Raw genomic sequence first — 19309 nt, forward strand, 5'->3', positions numbered from 1 at the left:
GGTAGCGGGGGAGAACGGTTGGCATACCCTGGACGGGCCGTCTTATTCTCCTCTTGATGTGCTGGCATGTGAATACCTCCTCCAAGTTGCATCATACATCCGCATCTAATCCATACAATCAACAAAAGAGTCCATGCGAGGGTGGTCTGTGCTTTGCGATGTTTCTAGAAGAGTAGTGCTCTCGGACAGCCTTTGTGTTTTCCGAACTTTTTTCTCAAAAGAAGCCCCTCATTTCCAGCAACAATGGTCGTCTCTCTTCCGGGCTGGACCCTCGGAAGTGAGCAGGTGTCTTCTCTGCTCAGATAGTCAAGGGCGAGGCTTATACTAGCATGTCATGCCGAGTATTTGGCGCCTTCCACTGCAACCTGGCTTTCTGGCGGGCCGTTAACTAAATCGGTAACGAGAAAGAAGGCCGGAGACCGACCAGGTGATCCTTGTCGATTCAACTAGCTATCAAGGCTTATGAGTTGCGCGGGCTACACCGTAGGCCGAAAAGGTAATATGTATACAGAGTGCGGTCTGAGTTGTCTCACGGTGGCTCGCGTGTACGATAGTCGCTCGGGTTATAAGACGGTGACGCAGTCACACTCACAGAGGACGTGAAAACTAATAAATGGATCAATAAAATGGCAATGTTTCAGGTGTAGCTGGTATGTATATTTCCAGGAAATAGGAGGTTCCAACTGTCATGTTCGTAGAATACGCTAGCAAAGTCATACGCATCCTTCGGAAGGAAAGGCTCCGCACGCGTTTGCAGTCTGATCGGCTGCCCTCTCATATCTGTCTCCTTTCGCAACGTCCAACCCCTTTTAGCACTTGGAGTTTTCTCCCCCCCCCCATAAAGCTTTCATTCCCTTGACTGTGATCTTTTAGGCCCACTCCCCTCTTTGTAGTCTTCCTACTTGTGGTTTTAAGGGTATTCTTTCCTCTCTATCGAGACGCGCGGCACCCACTGCGCCTTTATCCCTTCCTTCAGCATGGACTACGGGAATTTAGACGCCTCCCCTCTCCAGAACGCCCCCTCTTCTCGAATGGATATCGAGACTTCAACGTCAGGGGATTTGGGCCTGGGAGGGTGTTTTCTTCAAGGCACAAGCGATCGTTTCCCTTCGCACATCCAGTCTGCCAAAACGACGTTCGAGCTGTCATTACCCCAAGATCCGAACGCAAATGGCCAGAAATATGAAGCCACTGGTGATGCAAACCACTTTACTCTAGAACCTGCTTCTCCAATCTCGTCAAATTCGCCTGATTCGGGGCCTGCCCTCGCTCCATCTTACTTTTCTCCGGATCAGATCCCGCGGAACGCGCTACTCGACCTTTACAAGCAAGGTGACACTCCGGACGAGGGCCTCCGGATTGTAGGCAACCACATGGGAGAGTTTATGGCAGCAATTCAAGGCGAGCTTAGAATACCTTCCATGTTCATCGTCCCGGCTGGGGCACGTTCTCGCGGTCGAGCTACACAGCTCGGGAACCACTGGGTGCTAGAGGTCCCCCTCCGAGTCCGAAACGGCCTTGCTGTATCTCCCTTTCCCTCTTTGGTACCAACTCCGACTCCGAGGCACAGGTCCACCTTGCCTCATGAAAGTGCCCCAATTCCTCTCCACGATGACCTGGACGATACGATCTCCTCCGCATCCAGCTCAGCATCGGCGCCTCTGGCCCGCTCCTACGCAACGGTTCAATCCTACACCTCGGTTCAACAGGAAGAACTTCCATCTCCCCCTACCATCCCATCAAAGGCGGAAAGTGATCCCATTCCTAAGAAGTGGACATGCGACGCATGCCGATACAGAAATCCAAACCAACGACATTCTTGCAGAGGTTGTGGTGCTCAGCGCGATGGAGGAAGGCGACGTTTTGTTCGAAAGCCTAGTCGCCTCGGAATGCGTTCACCGGAAGATAGTGATGAGCTGATCGCCAATGTCGAGATCGAGGTGCCTCCCGACGCAGATATCCCAGTAAACACCGTCGTGGCGGCCACACCTTCTTTGGATCCCGATCTGGTCATTTACGAAGACCATATAGATGTCAAGGGAGAAGACCCGATGGCTGGAAGACGACGCAGAAGGTTAAATGAGGAGTCTTCAAAAAGGGGGGAACCGATTTCGTTGAAAAAGACGACTGAAATGGAGATCAAGCTGGCTCACGAGGAGTTGGCCGTTCGACGACTTCCAGAGAACCTTGATCCCAAGGCGGTGGAAAGATATCTCAACAGCATCGGCTGGCCAGAACGCAAGCGTGTTGTTCACGCACACCTTCTCGCCATTATTTGTACGTGATACTCAGTAAATTGACTTTCTTGCTCCTTACGCTATCGTGCAGCAGAGCGTATTAGGGAGATTCCGACCTGGCAGGAAATACCAAGAAAACTATTTCAGCATCATCTCCGACTAATTGGCTGGCCCGCTGGCAGTCCTTTCCCTGGTCCCGCTACCACTGTCACCATCTACAAACGCGATGCGCTCCATAACCTTTGCAATGCCATATGGAGCCAGACATTGAAAATAGAAGCATGGGGGGAAGGTATGGATATAACTTCATCTATAATTTTATCGTTAACATGTAAGTCAGAGGAAAAAGATGTCGATTTACCACCTGTTGTCATTGACACCAATGGTATTGAGTATAAGTACGGGGCAGAGCTTAGAGGCAAGTTCATCCCGGCGCCTCCTTCACCTCCCACGAGCGATTCCAAGCAAATAGAGGATTTTGTTCCTTCTGTGCTACAACCACCAGTCGCTACAACGGATGGAGGGTCTTCAGAGGATCCTGAGCTCGTGGACGATGACGAGACGGAAGACGAAGGAAAAGACGAAGATTATACACCTTCCGGTCGAAAGGCTACCAGACGGCCTACCAGTAACCACTCCTCACCATTCCAATCTGCGGCCAAGGTCCGTCATATCCCCACTCCGAGTCTGCGTTCGGTTACCGAACGTCGCTACTTCCGGGATGCAGAGATAGCTCAAGGCAAACAAGATGTTGAGGAACGCACGAGTGACTTCAGCAACTCGGAGAGCTTCATGCATACCGTTGAGTGGAATCTGCTTCGAAGGATGTGTCGCTTGCATCTCTCGGTTTACCTCAGTGAGCAGACGTGTGATGATACATATGTCAAACGTTGATAGGTCATAGGTGATAACCTGGGATATACTGACTTTCAAGACATTCCGATTAGGCTGCGTGAAAAGCGACTTCGCCTAACTGGATGGCCAGTTGAGTGCGACCTGCCTTCGGGAACACACCCAGCAAACTGGAAGCGAGATTGGGTCAGGACGTTGTTGCTGGCCATATGGGGAAAGACTCTTGTGCTTGAGGACTGGGGGAAAGGTGGGCTCCTCCTCGTAACTGACTTGCCGCCGTTCACGTGAGTTAGATGAAAAACCTGAAGATGCTCCGCTCATAGTCGATACTATGGCAAAGAAGCACTTCTACAATGAGGCTGCCGACGCACTTCTGTCGGAACGCCGCGGGCCGCGCATAGTCCCGACCGAACGGCCTAACGTGCCCAAGCCCCGACGATGGATGCCCGGGAAACATTACGTCTGGGAACCTATCGAACCCAGTCCACAGCCAGAAGAGGATGCCCGCAGCCCGTCGGACCCATCTAGCTCGAGTTATGGCCCGACAACCCGTCGACAGGCTACTGGCAGACAGTCTAACTCCCCAGTGGCAGAGCTCGGTGCCCGCTCGCCTGCGGTGCGGTTTGCCTCTTCTCCCACACCCGGCACCTTCACTGCAGGTGACGGAAGTACCACGTTGGGGCGGCGGACACAAGAAACAAGTTTCTCCCGTCCCAAGAAGCGGATGGAGGACTTTTTTCGCCCCAAGTCCGAAATGCCGCCCAATAAACGATTCAAGATGAACTGACAAGGATAGCCGTGGGAGCATCCGCATAATATGACTTAACTAGTGACAACCATATTCCATCCGCTCAGAATGTAAATGCTGTAAGTCCAATCCGCCAAATTGTTGTGTATGTACAATGTCGTTACATAGGGCTTCCAATGGGCGGGGAACTATGTAAAATTAAGTGGTCGAATTCGCTTGCCCAAAGCATTCCCCCGATTAGTTGCTTGTTGGCCACGGCCCACATTTAGAAATACAGATGTTATGGCCGTGGTTGTGGTTGTTCTGGATGTTAAAATGTGTGTGTTTTTTTTTCAATAGTTTGAAATATCGATGCCGTAATGCATATCCAACGCCAAGGGTCTGTTCTTCAATGTCGTCCCTCGCAGTAGTCAGTATCAGAATGCTGCTGGTGTCCGTGGTCCTCCTCCTCCTTGCTCGCCAGTCCACAGCCAATACAGAAATCATCAACTTTTTTGGCGGTACGCATCATGACATACCTGATTCAGAGAAAGAAGAACTGGGCTGGTGCGCCATATCGCATACCTCGATCTAGTCCAATGGTCCTGATCCTCTTGAACAGGCCATTGCTCGACTCATCAACGCCCGCTGATCGTATATGGACGATGAAACCTGTGCTAGTACCAGAAGGCACCCCTTGGGAGATAGCGTATCGCCATCAAGACACGGCAGATGGCGGCTCACATGCCCTGTGGGTCGTACTAGACCTGGACAGCTTCCCGGCAGCGACGATATGGGATTCTCATGCGTTTACATTGCGGTTATCATGGCCGGCTTGGGTATGAGAATCTCCTTTTCATACACCACCCTTTTCGCTGACTGTATAATGCAGTTCCCGGTAGACTGGCAGCTGAGGATCTTCGACCCCCAAGCCCTGGTACAGGCTCATCCTGAGCTATCATTGAGCATCCGCAGCCCTATCACTCGGACACACTATGCTCAAATACGGGCAAAGAACAGTGGGGTGCATCGTAATGAATCCTTCGAGCAAGGAGAAGTTCTTTTTACACTTACACTGGAAAAACTACGCTTTGGCTTCCTTCCCCCGTCGGTGGTGCCAACGCTAGCCGTCATTATTGGCTCACTCGCACCCTCGTACTTTGCAGCGCAGTACATACTTGGCCTCCTGGGCCCAGTAATCCGTCGTGCAAGCGGTGAAATACGAAGTACAACAGAAACAAGCAAGATTGACTAAGGCTACATTGTACGATGTGATTAATGGATATATACGTGTTTCTTCATACCGCTTTCTTCTGCTTCTTGGCAGGCCCGCCCGGTGCTACTGTCTTCTCATCCGTCTCCTTTCTCTTGCCCTTCGTTGCCCCGTTTGTAGCTGGAGTCCGGAACGGCTTGACGAGGACATTGTAATCCTTATCGACCTGCCGAGCTGCAGCTGCAACCTCTGACTCTGCCCCATTGAATTTGATCGCGTTGTCTACCATTAGGCGGATGTCAGCATCGAGGGCCTCAATCGAGTCGTACTTGTCTTGGTCAAGCTTGGTTTTGATCGTAGACAAATCTCGAGCGTCCTTCTTAGGAATGACGTCGAAATACGTAGGAATGCCAAGTGCCACTGGATCCACTGGATCCAAGAACACAAACGCTCTGCCATCCGGTGAGTCATCGTTGGGGCAAGAGAAAAATGACTCACGAAGGCATCTGGCGCAGCTTATTGATGGCGGTCTGCAAGCTGCGCTTCTCATTGTAAGCAAGCTTCTTCACAAGGACCTTGCTCCATTCTTTCTTGAAAGCCTTATCCACAATATCCGCCATAATGGATGCGTCCGTGCCAGGCGGATTGAACGTACGACAATTGCCAATCACAAGGTCGAAGTCCGCAGCGAATGCGCTCATTGTGTCGTAGCGACCCTCGGTCAGTTTATTCTCCATTGTACCAAAATCCATCGGATTCTTGATTTCGTCGTAGTACCTATGTGCCTGTTAGATGTCATTCCCAAAAATAAGCAAAGCACCCACGTTGGGCAGCCATCCGCAATCGGATCCACCGGACGCAGGAAGATGTATGCTTGAGGCAGTGCCTTCACAATCTTCATTACAGCGCGACATTTCTTTTCATTGACAGGCTCATCACTTGTCCTAGGGGTGGGTTCTGTTTTGCGCTTTGAAGGGGAAGATGCAATCGCAGGTCCCGCTGCTGGCGCTGGTGCCGGTACTGGCGGAGGTACTTCCATTGGAGGCGGTACGACCGGCGGTGTCTCGGAGAATCGGGGCTCGATGGGTTGTGCAGTCGAGGTGGCCGCGTGAGCGACCTCTTCTTCAAGCGACGCTAATAGTTCATCTTCGATCGGGGGTGGCGCGGACGGGGCAGACTTTCTAGGCTTCTTCACCGGTCGCTCAGCTTCCATAGCATCGACTTCCTCCCCCAGTAACTCATCCAACGCAGCGTCTGCAGCATCTCGCTTCTTTGGCCCCTTGGGTGTTGTTCGCTTGGGGCCAACGCTGATCTTGACTTTGGGCAGTTTGACCTTAGCCTCCAATTTCGCTATTGGTGGCGGCGCAGTATCTGGCGTCGCGGCGGGTGCGATTGGGGTTTGGTCAGTTGCGGGAGGCTTGACCTTTGGTTTGATCTTCACAGTAGTTGGAGTAGCCGTTCCGTTCATGTCAACTATTTTTGCTTTCTTGGCTGAGGGTTGGGCTACTGTTGCAGACGGTGCAACAGGCGATGCAATTTCTGCCGGTATTGTAGAGGGAGGTGCTACGGCCGAGAGTAAAACGGCTTCTTCTTTACTTTGTGCAGCGTCGAGTGTCTTGCTGATCCTTGCCCATTCTGCACAATAAGATTAGGCTCTGCTGACTACTATGAGGGAAGACAATCACGTTTGTCAAAGAACTCCTGTAACTTGTTCGCCTCGGTGTGAGCGTAAGTACCGAGGGGATTGTATGTATGTGCGTTCTGGATCATTAGCCGGAAGTCTTGCTCAAAGGCGAACCTATCGCCATATCGGCCGTCTTCCAGCTTCGCGCTGATATTGCTCAGATCCATGGGGTTTTTGATAACGTCAAAGTAGCTGTATCTGGTGAGCGTTGAAGGAGAGCGGTGTTGGAAGATGTACTCACTTCGGCGCCCGATCCCTGATAGGGTCCACCGGCATTCTGAACAAGTCGGCATGCTTGTTCATGTTGAGCCTCTTGAGCGCTTGTCGACACGCCTTCAGATCATTTGAGGACATCCCCCTCTCTTGTGCTCTCTCTAGCGGTTTGATTTTCTTCGGTTTGATTGAGATTGGCGCAATGGGTACTGCTGCAGTCCCATTTGTGGGTGAAATATCATGCCGCACGGCAGGAGCTAATGGTGGTAACGCTCCGCTCGGAGTCAAAGGACGATCCTTCTGAATGCCAGAGATGCCGATCTTGATTGCCTTGATCTTCGGCAACGCCGGCACCGGAGGTGCTAGAACAGGCGTAGCAAGTTGAGGTGCAGTCTCTGAAATAGGCGTTGGTGGCAGTGTTATGGTGACTTTAGGCAGCGCTTCCTCATGAGGCTTGTAGAAGAATTCAGCAAGCTGGATCATGCACCATCGCACTTCCTGATCGATGGACAAATTTCTGCCGAGTCCCTCTTAGCCTCGTTCCTTTCCAGTAGTATGAGTGAAGACTTACTGCATTGTGGGCAGGATGCATTCACGAAACGTTGCCGACTTTTGCAACTCCTTGCGGAGGGCACGAGCCATAACGGCCGCCTCAGACGATTTGGGTTTCTTCTTCTGTGTCCCGTCTTCCTCAATCAATATTGGTTCCTTTTTGTGCCCCGATCCAAGCTCCCCGATTTGATATAGGACGCCCAGACTTTCGACCATTGCATGTGCTAGATGTCGCCGTATAACGCGGGACGGATCGTTGATGACGACAGAGAAGAAGTATCTGATCAGTGCTGGACGCATGTACCACTTCATTACCAGAAGTGCATCGAAGGCAGCAAGTCGAACAGGAACGAAGTTCTCTTCTCTGGTGTATTCAAGGAAAAAATTGCCGTCTGTCGCAATAAGCCCTCCAAGCATGAGCATGAGCTTGAACTCGAGCGCTGCGATTGTGATGACATTATGTTGCGACGGCACGTACTGGTCTCGAAGGCGGTAGCGTTCAACTTCCTGGACGGCTTCTTCAAGGATTGTGGCGTCACTCTCTGTCAGTGGCACTGGTCCTTCAGCATCTGTGAGAATGCCTCGTTCTGGGGGCACGCCAGGCACGAGAGCTCCTCCAAGGGCAACAATAGCGGTGCTCAGGTAACGAGAGTCCGAATACTGAGCTTTGATTAGCACAAACGTAAAAGAACTTTGCGATATATACCTGGTTCTTAGCGTTGTTATTGTAGCGCAAGACGTCAATGAATAAGCGCCTCGCCACCGACCAGGTATTTCCATTGGAATCATCTCGACAACGGGAGATAGCGACTAACACCGACTTTCGAATGAAGTAGGACGCGAAGTCCTTAAAGTCGTTGGGCTCTGGAATGAACTTCTCTCGGAAGTCTCGGTCGCCATGATTTGCTTCCGAATAACAGTATCGCGTGAAAAGCTTAAACAGGTGGAACATTCCGATGTGTTCGATGTTCGCGCACTGAAAGAACGAATCAGACCGTCGAGGAGAAAGTTGAAGATATACGCACGCTTTGCAGAGCGAGAGCTGCCTCCATACGGACACGGAAAAAGTAGTTCTCAACCAACACAGTCTTGGTGAGAATGCTTGACACAACCAGAGAGGGCATTCGAGCCAGCGCGTGAATGGCCTGTGAGCGAATGTTAGGACGAACACGAGAGGGGAGGGCCCGCGGGGTGACTCACCTCAAGCTGGGCTACTACATCTCTGTCTCTCTGTAACTGACTTGTCCACATGAAATCAGGCTGCTCGAATCGTATGGTTGCTATCCACTCGAAATCCGCATCGCAACGAATCCATTCGTACGTCGAGCTTTCCATGATGTGCTCCTCCTCTTCGGACCAATCCGACACCCTCCAAGCTTCACGTTGAGCTTCTTCTTCCCATAATGCAAGGCCGAAAGACATGTCCACAGTAACCATCGCCTCTGCAGCATCTTGATCACCAGCAGCTGCAGCTGCAGCGGCGGCTTGGCGGGCAGCATAGCGTTTCGTATGTCGACGAACGCGCTTATACTTCGTATTGAATGGTACTTCATACTTTTTGAATTGGCTGTTGATATTCAGGACGTGCTCGTACGGTGTGCCGTCGGCTTCGTGAATCCGTATGGTAATCGGTCCTTCAAACAGCTGGACGGGGTTGAAGACTGCTAGACCAACCGGATCGCCTTCGTGTGCCATATAAGCTGGGCAATCTTGGGCGATGGTAACCTCAACAGCCATCTTCTTCCTGTTGAAACTCGCCGTGACTCCAAATCGTGGTGTTCCACTTCCGTAGATCCACTGATCCGCAAAGGTTTTGGGGTCTACACCGCTGACCTTTCGGCATGTTCGCAAGAATGAATGGGTCGAGAGTGTATTGTTGGTCAGCTCGCCCGCCATAGAGGACAAGAAGATTTTCGGCAGCACTCGCGATAGTCCGAGCGATGTGCCAGACTTGCCAAGGTGTCGGTCCAAGATGTGGAGGACCACTGGTCCTTTGATGTTGATGAAGGGTGCGTAGTCCGGATCAGGCGGTTCATATGCGCCAGGTTGACATATTGGCGGCATTGCCCCATTATCCATAGTGCATACTCTTGCCATGTCCCGTGCTATTCGAAAGCGAAACTCGTTGTTGCCGAACGTCTTCTTGAAGAAAAGTCCGCTCATATAGAGCGCGAGTGCGTTTACGAGCCATGTGTCCGACCAGGTCTTCTGAATAATATTGATGCCTGCCCATTGTACTGCGAGCGCGTGGCTAAGCTGCTGTCGCGTTTCGAATACCTGGTCGATGGCATCTTCACCGTGTAACAGGTTGTTCGAGGCCACGGTCAATCCAGCATTGTCGGAGCGTTCTCTCGGTAAATCATCAACGAAGACGATGCCGTAGGAACTGAACGGATATGCGCCGTATTCAGTGACGAAGAATGACAGAGCGCTGGAGAGGAATGAAGTTGTGGGTTTAAGATGATCCTCCAGACCCGGTAGGCAGAACGCGTGCATCGGATATCGAGTTGGATGCGATTCGTCGCCTTCACTGGAGTCATCCGGTTTCTCATCCCTCAGCTGAAGCAACCGGAAGGGCCCGGCAGCAAATGCAATATGTTGTACTGAGGTTAAGGTATCTTGGCGATAGAACCAAAGGCTCTTCTTAGAGCTATGGGGGTGGGCGACCTGAACGAATTGTGTTAGATATGCGTCAGGCTAGAAAGACAGATTGGGCTCACCTGCTCCCTGAACTCGCCGCTGCAGACCACCATTACAGGCATATTGTCAGGCCCCGTAGTCATACTGACGTCTTCCTCAGCAGTGAGTGACCGTGGCACGATGAATTCAAGTTCCCATGTGCATCGCTCCCAGAGGTTATCAACACAAGGTGCCCAACATCTAGCGGCGTCCGCTGAGGTTGGTGACGTGTACACATGCGGAACCCGCTGAGCACATCGATTTAGCATACAACGTGCCGGTTTAGGCAGTCGACTCACATATGGATGTGTCTTGGTAGGCAGGATAAAGCTCAGGCCTTCCTTCGGGTGGCGGAGATGATAGTCAATGCGTATGATGATGCTCGGATCAACCTCGGTGTTCGGTCGCTGCTCGAAGGTTTCTGAGTGAGCTGTTTCAGGTGTTGTTGGCGGCAAGACCGAGGACTGCATGAAGTCAGCTATGTTATGGAATAAATATACAAGAATGTACTGCTCTGACGGCAACATCTCGCGGAATGGAGATAGCCAGCTCTCCCTCATCTGCCTCTGCAAGTGCCGAATAGGTCTTCCGCTTAAGCTCGGTCCAAAGGTGCACATCTGTCGGATTAGAGATCGCTATGTTTGCTAACGGGTCTTGATGGACGAAATCGGCCGGTGTACCGTTGACGATTACTTTATCAATGACTAAGAGCGAGTAATGAGTCAATTGAGGGGCGATATCAGAAAGTGGACGTACTGCATTGTCGACAGTGGAGGCTCACTGTTCTTAGCTCGGTGTCATTTGGAAGTATCGTGAGTTCCGTATAGCCCTAATAGCAATTAGCAGGTACAAGAAAGGTATGTTAGAGAACGTACGTTAACATTTGCCGAGAAATCAATGTCGAGAACGACACGCTGATGGGATGTGAAGGACACAGGTCAGTACGAGGCCATGTTTCACGACAAGCGGACTTATAGAGTAAATCCCCGCCTGGCTGATTCTCGTTGCATGTTGCTTGATGTAGTGTGTACGCTGCCTGTCTGGACTGCTCACTACCAGAGAAGGAGCGACAGTCGACGCAGACTGCACTGTCGCCGACCCAGCACGGCGCGGTTGGCGACTCGCTGAGATCTGAGTGTGATGGCAGCTAGGGTGCTTCCGAAGACCCCCGATGCCTCCTTCGCTTTCGGGGTCCCTGACGCGAAACGCGTCCATGTAATCGCCGCAGCTCCGAACGCGATGTCGTTCTCACACCAGATCGCGTCTCCAGTGCTTTTCCCTTCTCTGTCCCTACCATCCCTGCGCTGAGCCGCAATGTCCTTGTACAACAAGAAAAAGAAGTTCTCTCGGCCGGAGCTGACCGATGAGCAGAAACAGGAGATAAAGGAAGCATTCGAGCTGTTCGACACCGACAAGGATGGGGCGGTCGATTATCATGAGCTCAAGGTCGCGATGCGCGCATTGGGATTTGATATGAAGAAGGCGGAGGTGCTGAAAATATTGAGGGATAACGATTCGGATGCGAGTGGGGCGATGCGATATGAGGATTTTGTGCGAGTCAGTGAGTGACAAGTGTATGCTTAGTCGGGGAGCCTGTCGGCTAACTACCTTAGTGACGGAGCGCATTTTGGCGCGCGATCCTCTAGATGAAATTCGACGAGCATTCAAGCTTTTTGACGATGACGGAACAGGCAAGATCAGTTTGAGGAATTTACGGCGAGTAGCTAAAGAGCTTGGCGAGAACTTGGATGATGACGAACTGTATGTCCTAATCCCCTTTAATTCCACTTGGGAACCAACGTGTCATTCAGCCAAGCGATGATTGAAGAGTTCGATCTTGATCAGGATGGGGAGATTAATGAGCAAGAGTTCCTTGCTATCATGACTGACGACTCATGAACTCTTCCTCTCTTCGGTCCAGTCTTTTCCTCTATTTTCACCTTTTTTCTGCGTGTATCGGGACGTGCAACGTGCAATGTATCAACATACACTGTCTAATCTACCAAGCCTTGGTTATCGTCTTTTCCGAGTGAATGAGTTGTGCGCATATGGTAGTCGCAGGGATCAATCGCCGCGCCTGATAGGCATGGCAGGATCAATCCGGTGTATCAATGCTCTTCTGCATCCAACGTACAACTCCCCCACGCCGTCTATCTCTTCTTTCACGCCATCTATCCAGTATGCCAAATGCTGCAGAACCAGGTTGGAAGGCCTTGCTGGACCAGGCGACAAAAGACTATCCTGCTGTTGGTGCGCCTTGACAGTCCTCTAAGCATTCCAGCGGCTTGACGTTCCCCCACAGCGTCCACGCTCGCAACAATCGATGGTGATCAAGCACGAGTGAGATCTGTGATACCGAGGACGATCATGCTGGCAAAGCCATGGCTACCTTTGCTTATCACTACCACGGACAGCGAGTCATTCAACTGTTGTGCAGCGTGTCAGCTGTTTACCATACTCTGTTAGTCTGCACTCCGAAAGTGAAGCAGATCACAGATTCTTCTCGGAAAGTCGAGCTCGCTTGGTGGTTCCCAGAGCCTATGGTCCAGTTCCGCATCACTGCGAACGCATATATCCTGCCTACGCCTACCCATCCGCTCGCGTCATCTTTCCCAGCTGCCAGACTCTCGCCCTCACCAGACTTCGATTGGGAAGAGGAGCGGTTCAACACATACAAGAACAAGATGGGAGCTTCGCTGCGTGCCTCTTTCTTGCGCCCTATCCCTGGAACCCCGATCGACAACTATGACGTGGGCAAGGATTGGCCAGCCAAGATCCCAGCCCCGGGTGAAGAGACGACGGATGCGGAGAGGGAGCAGACCAGGAACGCGCTGGCTAACTTCTCGCTGTTTGTTCTAGAGCCGTTCGCAGTCGAGTACCTGGAGCTCAAAATTGTTCCGAATCAGAGGACGATGTGGACACTGGAGGGTCAAGATTGGAAGAAGACGATCCTCGTGCCTTGAGGAAGTATATATAACAAGCCCTAATCACAAAAGATCCTGTAACACCACCCCGATGTATCGATGAATGCATGGAATACTGGCGCGGCGTCGTCTCCAACGATCATGTCGCGTGGCATTTCGAAGTGGGAGTTTACTCGGTTTTGGCCTTCTTTTTGGCGTCTTCCTCGTCCTCATCCTCCTCTCTGGGATGCTTTGTCCCCTGGGGATTGGAGGGACCAGCAGCGGGTCCCTCACCTTCCTCCTCCTCTTCTTCTTCGTCCTCTTCAGGCTCATCACCAGGCTCATACACATCATCCTCGTCATCTTCATCATCCTCCGGCAGTTCCTACTCATCATTTCACACCGAGGTCAAATGGCCAATGGAACAATTGCATACCTTGTCATACAACGCGGTGAGGCCGGGGCCCTAACGACACACGTTCAGTCAGGGCTTTTGAACGACGTCGAATCCTTTACCTCTTCCTCAACCTCCTCCTCCTCTTCCTCCTCCTCATCAAATTCCTGCCCCTCTACGTTCCCATTGACGTGCTCCTTCAACCTCTGTCAGCTCTTCCACATCACTCAGCCAAGCCAACTCACCGCATCTCCAGCATCCTCAGCGTCCTCAGCATCCCCATCGTCCTCAACGTCCTCGGCATCCTCATCATACTCCTCCTCCTCAGCCGGCAGTTCTTCGCCCTCCTTAGGCGGCGGCTTATACGGCACGGGCGGGACGAGGGTGTGCTTGCCCTTGCCGCTGTTGTCCGGAGCGGTCGTCATCCGTAGCTAGGTGGTCGTAAGGAAAGAATAGGCTGGTCAGAAACAGGTATTGTGGCTGTGTCCAACTTTAGCACGTGCGGTGACGTTGCGAGTTGACCAACGCCGCGTCCCAATTGATCATCTGTTGGTTGTCCAGCGACTATCCCTTGCTCACAGAAGAATACATGATGGATCATCTTCTAACTCTGTTCTATTTGCCATTCGCCGTCAAGGCGTAATACGGCACATGCGCCGGTTCGTCCCCAATCTCCGCCATCTTGTCATCCAGCTCCTTCATAAGCTGCTTAACCACCTGCGCATACCCAGATTCCCCAAAAACGTTAAGCAATTCGAGCGGGTCCTTCTCGCAGTCAAACAGCTCCCATTCCTTATCCTGCCCGCCATGGTTCGTTCCTGCCAGCTCGAACCCCTCGTTATACCAGTAGATGAGCTTGTATCGCTGGTTCCGCACTCCATAGTGAGCATAGGCATTGTGGATATCGTCCCTATGCATCCAGTATCGGTGGTAGGCGACCTGCTTCCAGCTGGAAGGAGTCTGGTTCTGTAGAAGCGAGCGGAAACTGTATCCTTGCATATAGTTGGGTATGGGCGGGCCGGCAAAATCCAGCCATGTAGGCGCAAAGTCCACATTCTGGATGATATCGTCGCACACTGTGCCGGGCTTGATCTCCCTCGGGTACCGGATGAGGAAAGGCATCTGGAAGGACTCTTCGTAGATGAAACGCTTGTCGAACCAGCCGTGCTCGCCAAGGAAGAACCCTTGGTCCGAAGTGTAGATGACGATCGTATTCTCCGTCAGTCCTTCTTTATCCAGGTAGTCCAGCAGCCGACCGACATTGTCGTCCACAGACTGGATGGTGCGCAGGTACCGCTGCATGTATCTCTGGAACTTGAAGTTCTTGAGTTCTGCACGCGTCTTGAACGTGAACATCTCCCCCGTGTGCTTGTCGATCAGCGGGCGCATGGTAGTCACGTCCTCCGGGTCAGGAACCTTGCGATCCCAATTCGACGACGAGCCGACTATCAACCTCTCCCCCACCTCATTCCCCCCATCAGGCTGCGCAAGCCCCAGATCAAGGTACGTCATATCCGTGCCGACTTTCATCTTCGCCTCCGCTGCCGCCTTGGCCCGATTCTTGTAGTCGTCGTCGAACGTTTCCGGAACACGTACAGGGTCGGTGTACAGCTGCCCGTGCTTGGGGTTGAACTCCCACGACCGGTGGGGCGCCTTGTGATGGCACATGAGGAAGAATGGCCTGTTTCGATCACGTTTCTCGATCCAGTTGATCTATTTGTCTGTGATGACATCCGTCGCGTAGCCGGGCTCGATGATATGCTTGCCCATCTCGATGAAGTCGGTGTCGAAGTACTGGCCCTGCCCTGGTACCACAGACCAGAAATCGAACCCGCTCGGCTCGTGTGCCTCCCCTTCGCCGAGATGCCACTTGCCTACCATGGCAGTCTGGTACCCTCCCGACCTGAGACTCTTGGCTACGTTCGGCAGGCGCTTGTCGATCTTGCTCGAGAGCGTCAGCACGTTATTGACGTGGTTGTGTGTGCCCGTGAGGATAGCAGCGCGAGAAGGGGTACAGATAGAGTTGGTCACATAACAGTGATTGAACTTCATTCCTTCTTTCGCTACCCGGTCTAGGTGGGGAGTATGGTTGATCCCTGCGCCGTAGCAGCTGATGGCTTTGGCAGCATGGTCATCCGCCATGATGAAGAGGATGTTGGGAGGCGACATGATTGCGAGCTGTTGATTGTCAGAGAAGAGGAGGAAATATTGGCGGAAAGATAAGGCCGGTGCAAGCCAACGATGCGTGTGTCTATATATCGTCCTGATTGGGTTCGAGGCTGACCAGTGTCCACTCGGGACGACCTACCGAGGTCCGTTAGTTCATTTCGGTCGGTCTCGCTGGCACACCCGCCGACAATTCGGGCCGGTCCCCTCAACCATACTTCTATAGGGCTCCTATTCCGGGGCTCCGCATCGAGGTTGAATACGCCAGGACTGGATTGCAAGCACGCAAGAGTGAGAGATTTCGCATTCGACGTCGTTGCTTAATGTCCGGGAGCAATCAACCCTACCAACAATTCAGGCAACGCCGACAATGGCAATGACTTCCGTGGCTCTGCATTTCCGCATGTTGGAGCAAAGAAACAATATCGACCTTGTTCGTTCACTGCGGATCGCACCAGTGTGTGCGATGATATGATAGGCGTCATAATAAAGGCAAGGGAGTAGAACGCTTGTGTGTTTCACATTTCGACGGCAAGGGTGCACAAAGGCCTGCGGATGTCTACAGCAACTCAGATCGTGGTTATATAATACGGTCTTGATAATTAAACCAGAAATGAGCAGTTTGCTAGCTGACGTTGCCTGCCCAGCTTTATCAAGCGGCATGTTGTTTCGAGCGGTAGACCCGACTATCTTGACATGTTAAGAAGTTGCCGCACTCGAGCATGTCAACAGGCGGCAAAGTTGATAAAGGCTCAGCGTTCCGCAATACTGGAATTAACGATTGTGGATATGAAACTGAATCTCGTCTCCAAGGTAACAGCTCGACCCAACCAGCTGGTAGCGATAGAAAGTTGTGAGCAGAAGTGTTGAAAGGCACCACACGTGGCCGTGACGTCGGATCCGAGTTCAATGGCCGTTCAGTGGTGAAAGCAGTAGCAAACCAGCTCGTAAAGGCCTCGAGGCGTTGTTAGAGAAACAGAGGCACTTAAAAGCGGGCCGACGGGGGGTAGGAGAGGAAGTCGGAAACATCTAGAAAATCACGGATTCTTTCCTTTGTCTATTGTGCGGTCGCGTTTTGAATTTTTCTTCACAGCGCGTCTTTTGCCTCAGTTGACAGCGACCATGCCAGAGATACCAGACGTTGTCCTCGAGCTGAACGACCTTGACTGTACAAAAGCCATGACTAGAAGACAAAGAACAAAGTATCGAGGTGACAACAGCCTGCACCATTCTCTCTTACATGCGGGGTCAGATTCCAAGTGGCTGTGAGGGATGGGCCCCTCGAGACCAACAACCCAGCAGGGCAAGGCAAGACCCGGGAACAGCGAGCTCGACGGGTAGGTCGACCAGCAGCCCCAATCTGCCAGCGAGTAAGCACAGACTGACGACGTTCAAACAATAGGCGGGCTCTGCTACCGTTCCATGACAGAGGATCCACCTATCGCACGCGCATCAATCTCCATCGTCGACGGGAAGCATATGGTGGGTCCACCAGACCAGTCACTCTCGGACGGGTCTGCCCGACATGGGCTCGCGACGCACGACGGCGGAGGCGTTGTGCGCGTCGTCGTTGGCGACCAGCAGCACCTCCAGCCCAACGTCGGCCGTCAGCTCGACCTCCAAGGCGGTGGGCAGCACAACAGCCACGCCGCTCATGCATACACGCAGGGTCGCAGCCAGCCGCCGTCTGCCTCCCCAAATGCACCAACCTCCCACTCTCTCACCGATGTTAATGGCAACCGTTGGACCGTCCCACCCGGTCAGCCCGTCCTGCACCTCCCCACCGGCCTCCATCCACCGTATGCGATGATGCAGCCGCCCCCGCCGCCTGTCCAGCAACAACAACAACCCTCTCGCGCCCCGCGGCACACCGGCGGTCGCACGTCCCAGCCGTCTGCCTCCGCGCCGGCATCAACGTCTGCAACGACAACACCAACAACGAACACTACAACCACCATGCAGCCTCCGCTGCCACCCGAGGACCCGGAACATATTGGGCTACAACTCGCGCAGGTTATTTCACAACTCCAATCAGACAGAAATACTATGACAGAACTATTACATCGCCGTGCTCATCATCAGTTCATCGTCGATGTCAATCAGGAAGCCGTGAATGCGATCGAAGAACAGCTCGCGCCTCTCAGGGAACGCCTGCAAAAGGCAGCGGGACTTTTCAGACCAGAGCACTTCACCGGCCTCACACCAGAGGACGGAGGAGGAGGGATTTTCACAAGCTCATTGACAAATCCGAATGGTGCGGGGAACGGACATGGGGAACCTGCGGCGAACATTTCTGCCAATGGTAATGGAACATCCACTGGCAAATCGTCCAAAAATCGCAAGTCGAAATCCAATACAAACGCCAACGCTCACCAAGCGCCTGCACCTGTTCGAAACGGCCCCATCCCCATATCATCTGCCGATATCATGGCATCTGCAACCGCCGCATCCACCCTCCCATCTTCCTACCAGGGTATCCTTCGCTTCGACAACCCTGCGTCAACTCCGAGTGCGGCACCATTGTCTATCAACTCTACTGGGACCAGCGTCTCCCGAAAACGGCCGCGCGAGTCACCCTCCCTCGCTGTCCAGTCACACGTGGCGATCTTTGGCCATCCACCGGTAGGCACTGCTGCCTACCAGCTTGAGGACATGGACGACGGCGACGATGATGATAGCAACAAGAAGGCCAAGAGGGCGACTGCGATCCCGTTCAATGACGACGATAAACATGACATGATCCAGTATCTGAGGGTGGTGGGCCAGGGGAAGACCACAGCCAAGTTCTGGCAGAATTTTGCGGATCTGGTATGACCCTTTCATGCCCCCTGTTTCCCACTTGCTAATGACTGTTGTGTGTGTGCAGCATCCACGACATTCAGCGCTCTCTTGGGCGATCTATTATAAGCGGCATCGTGCCGAAATTGAACCCAACGGCATGCCCTCCAACTCTCCCGAAGATGGCACAGCGAACAACTCCATGGTCAACTCGCTTGCGAACGGGGTCGATGTGACTGGTTCTGTAACTGGGGATTTGGGGGGCGGTGTGGGCGGTGGACTTGGTGGAGGGGACGATGACGCTCAGGCCCAGCTACTGAGCTTGCTCGGTGGGGAAGGGATGGGTCAAAGTGTTGGCATGGGTGGTGGAACGGGGTGATCCTAGCCAAAGGATGCTGGCTCAACCCAGCCCGTATCCTATATGTGTGGAAGACCGAAAGTGGACGTGGACGAAGGCGAGGATGTACGAAACGAACGAACCGGATACCCTGCTAGGTCAGCGGTGACGAAAAATTGGCGTGCCCTGCTGTCGGACGCCGAAAGGAATGTAACCATATGTCGACTCTCTGTGCCTGTTCCTCTCTTGGTGCTTTCTGTTGTTGTTTTGTGGCGGCCGTCGATTGGTCTGTTCTGTTCTGTGGTGTGTTGTTCGGGGATTGCCGCTTGTATAACTAGCCCGAGTTGAGGACGATATGGTGTAAAAAGGATAGTTATTCGTTGGTCCTAATGTATTTCTGGGAATCATAGAGTATTCTGACCGCTGAATGGGAGTGGGAGATTCTGAACAAACTTGTTATTGATGTTCCCATATCGAGGACATCAATATTCAGATTGACTTCCCTGTGGCGTGTAAGGCTGGATCAAAAGAGCGGACAGCCACCATTAGTGGACGTCTCATTTCTGCTGCAAAG

The 19309-nt window shown here is 52.6% G+C and overlaps 7 protein-coding genes across 7 annotated transcripts; 3 read left to right on the plus strand and 4 right to left on the minus strand.

The window, feature by feature from the left end:
* Nucleotides 1–2710: 2710 nt before the first annotated feature.
* Nucleotides 2711–3249, minus strand: DACRYDRAFT_21691 (uncharacterized protein). Its single transcript, XM_040772504.1, has 2 exons — nucleotides 3142–3249; nucleotides 2711–3093 (listed from the first exon to the last, which is right to left on the minus strand). Exon 2 carries the CDS (start codon nucleotides 3075–3077, stop codon nucleotides 2877–2879), a length of 201 nt encoding a protein of 66 aa, XP_040629560.1. The 5' UTR covers nucleotides 3078–3093; nucleotides 3142–3249; the 3' UTR covers nucleotides 2711–2876.
* A 1006-nt stretch (nucleotides 3250–4255) lies between these two features.
* Nucleotides 4256–11256, minus strand: DACRYDRAFT_21692 (uncharacterized protein). The gene is made up of 17 exons (XM_040772505.1): nucleotides 11133–11256; nucleotides 11033–11081; nucleotides 10914–10986; nucleotides 10668–10861; nucleotides 10457–10621; nucleotides 10199–10405; nucleotides 8679–10145; nucleotides 8504–8623; nucleotides 8185–8454; nucleotides 7498–8138; nucleotides 6955–7443; nucleotides 6715–6905; nucleotides 5854–6664; nucleotides 5528–5806; nucleotides 4709–5481; nucleotides 4436–4655; nucleotides 4256–4380 (listed from the first exon to the last, which is right to left on the minus strand). Exons 1-15 carry the CDS (start codon nucleotides 11165–11167, stop codon nucleotides 5115–5117), a joined length of 5358 nt encoding a protein of 1785 aa, XP_040629561.1. The 5' UTR covers nucleotides 11168–11256; the 3' UTR covers nucleotides 4256–4380; nucleotides 4436–4655; nucleotides 4709–5114.
* Nucleotides 11257–11471: 215 nt separating this feature from the next.
* Nucleotides 11472–12056, plus strand: DACRYDRAFT_88432 (EF-hand; the record flags this gene model as incomplete). The annotated part of the gene is made up of 3 exons (XM_040776853.1): nucleotides 11472–11718; nucleotides 11771–11918; nucleotides 11969–12056. The coding sequence occupies 3 exons, from the start codon at nucleotides 11472–11474 to the stop codon at nucleotides 12054–12056; spliced, it is 483 nt and encodes a 160-aa protein (XP_040629562.1).
* A 281-nt stretch (nucleotides 12057–12337) lies between these two features.
* On the plus strand, nucleotides 12338–13120 carry DACRYDRAFT_106733 (uncharacterized protein; the record flags this gene model as incomplete). The annotated part of the gene is made up of 3 exons (XM_040768319.1): nucleotides 12338–12407; nucleotides 12460–12588; nucleotides 12624–13120. 3 exons carry the CDS (start codon nucleotides 12338–12340, stop codon nucleotides 13118–13120), a joined length of 696 nt encoding a protein of 231 aa, XP_040629563.1.
* DACRYDRAFT_21693 (uncharacterized protein) lies at nucleotides 13112–13882 on the minus strand (the record flags this gene model as incomplete). Its single annotated transcript, XM_040772506.1, has 4 exons — nucleotides 13112–13445; nucleotides 13497–13526; nucleotides 13577–13651; nucleotides 13700–13882. The coding sequence occupies 4 exons, from the start codon at nucleotides 13877–13879 to the stop codon at nucleotides 13251–13253; spliced, it is 480 nt and encodes a 159-aa protein (XP_040629564.1). The 3' UTR covers nucleotides 13112–13250.
* Nucleotides 13883–14069: 187 nt separating this feature from the next.
* On the minus strand, nucleotides 14070–15623 carry DACRYDRAFT_88433 (alkaline phosphatase-like protein; the record flags this gene model as incomplete). The annotated part of the gene is made up of 2 exons (XM_040776854.1): nucleotides 14070–15167; nucleotides 15267–15623. The coding sequence occupies 2 exons, from the start codon at nucleotides 15621–15623 to the stop codon at nucleotides 14070–14072; spliced, it is 1455 nt and encodes a 484-aa protein (XP_040629565.1).
* A 1340-nt stretch (nucleotides 15624–16963) lies between these two features.
* DACRYDRAFT_115692 (uncharacterized protein) lies at nucleotides 16964–19087 on the plus strand. The gene is made up of 2 exons (XM_040770054.1): nucleotides 16964–18428; nucleotides 18487–19087. The coding sequence occupies exons 1-2, from the start codon at nucleotides 17043–17045 to the stop codon at nucleotides 18775–18777; spliced, it is 1677 nt and encodes a 558-aa protein (XP_040629566.1). The 5' UTR covers nucleotides 16964–17042; the 3' UTR covers nucleotides 18778–19087.
* The last annotated feature ends 222 nt before the right edge of the window (nucleotides 19088–19309 follow it).

The sequence above is a fragment of the Dacryopinax primogenitus genome (genome assembly GCF_000292625.1).
Source record: "Dacryopinax primogenitus strain DJM-731 SS1 chromosome Unknown DACRYscaffold_7, whole genome shotgun sequence".
NCBI lineage: Eukaryota > Fungi > Basidiomycota > Dacrymycetes > Dacrymycetales > Dacrymycetaceae > Dacryopinax > Dacryopinax primogenitus.

Bases quoted from the DNA above. Each gene is read 5' to 3' on its own strand.
- DACRYDRAFT_21691 (XM_040772504.1), bottom strand. From the start codon at position 3,077: ATGCAAGCGACACATCCTTCGAAGCAGATTCCACTCAACGGTATGCAT.
- DACRYDRAFT_21692 (XM_040772505.1), bottom strand. From the start codon at position 11,167: ATGCAACGAGAATCAGCCAGGCGGGGATTTACTCT. The intron at 10,146-10,198 runs GTGAGCCCAATC...CAATTCGTTCAG, and splicing joins GCGGCGAGTTCAGGGAGCAG to GTCGCCCACCCCCATAGCTC. The intron at 7,444-7,497 runs GTAAGTCTTCAC...GGGACTCGGCAG, and splicing joins TGCATCCTGCCCACAATGCA to AAATTTGTCCATCGATCAGG.
- DACRYDRAFT_115692 (XM_040770054.1), top strand. From the start codon at position 17,043: ATGACAGAGGATCCACCTATCGCACGCGCATCAATCTCCATCGTCGAC. The intron at 18,429-18,486 runs GTATGACCCTTT...GTGTGTGTGCAG, and splicing joins GGCAGAATTTTGCGGATCTG to CATCCACGACATTCAGCGCT.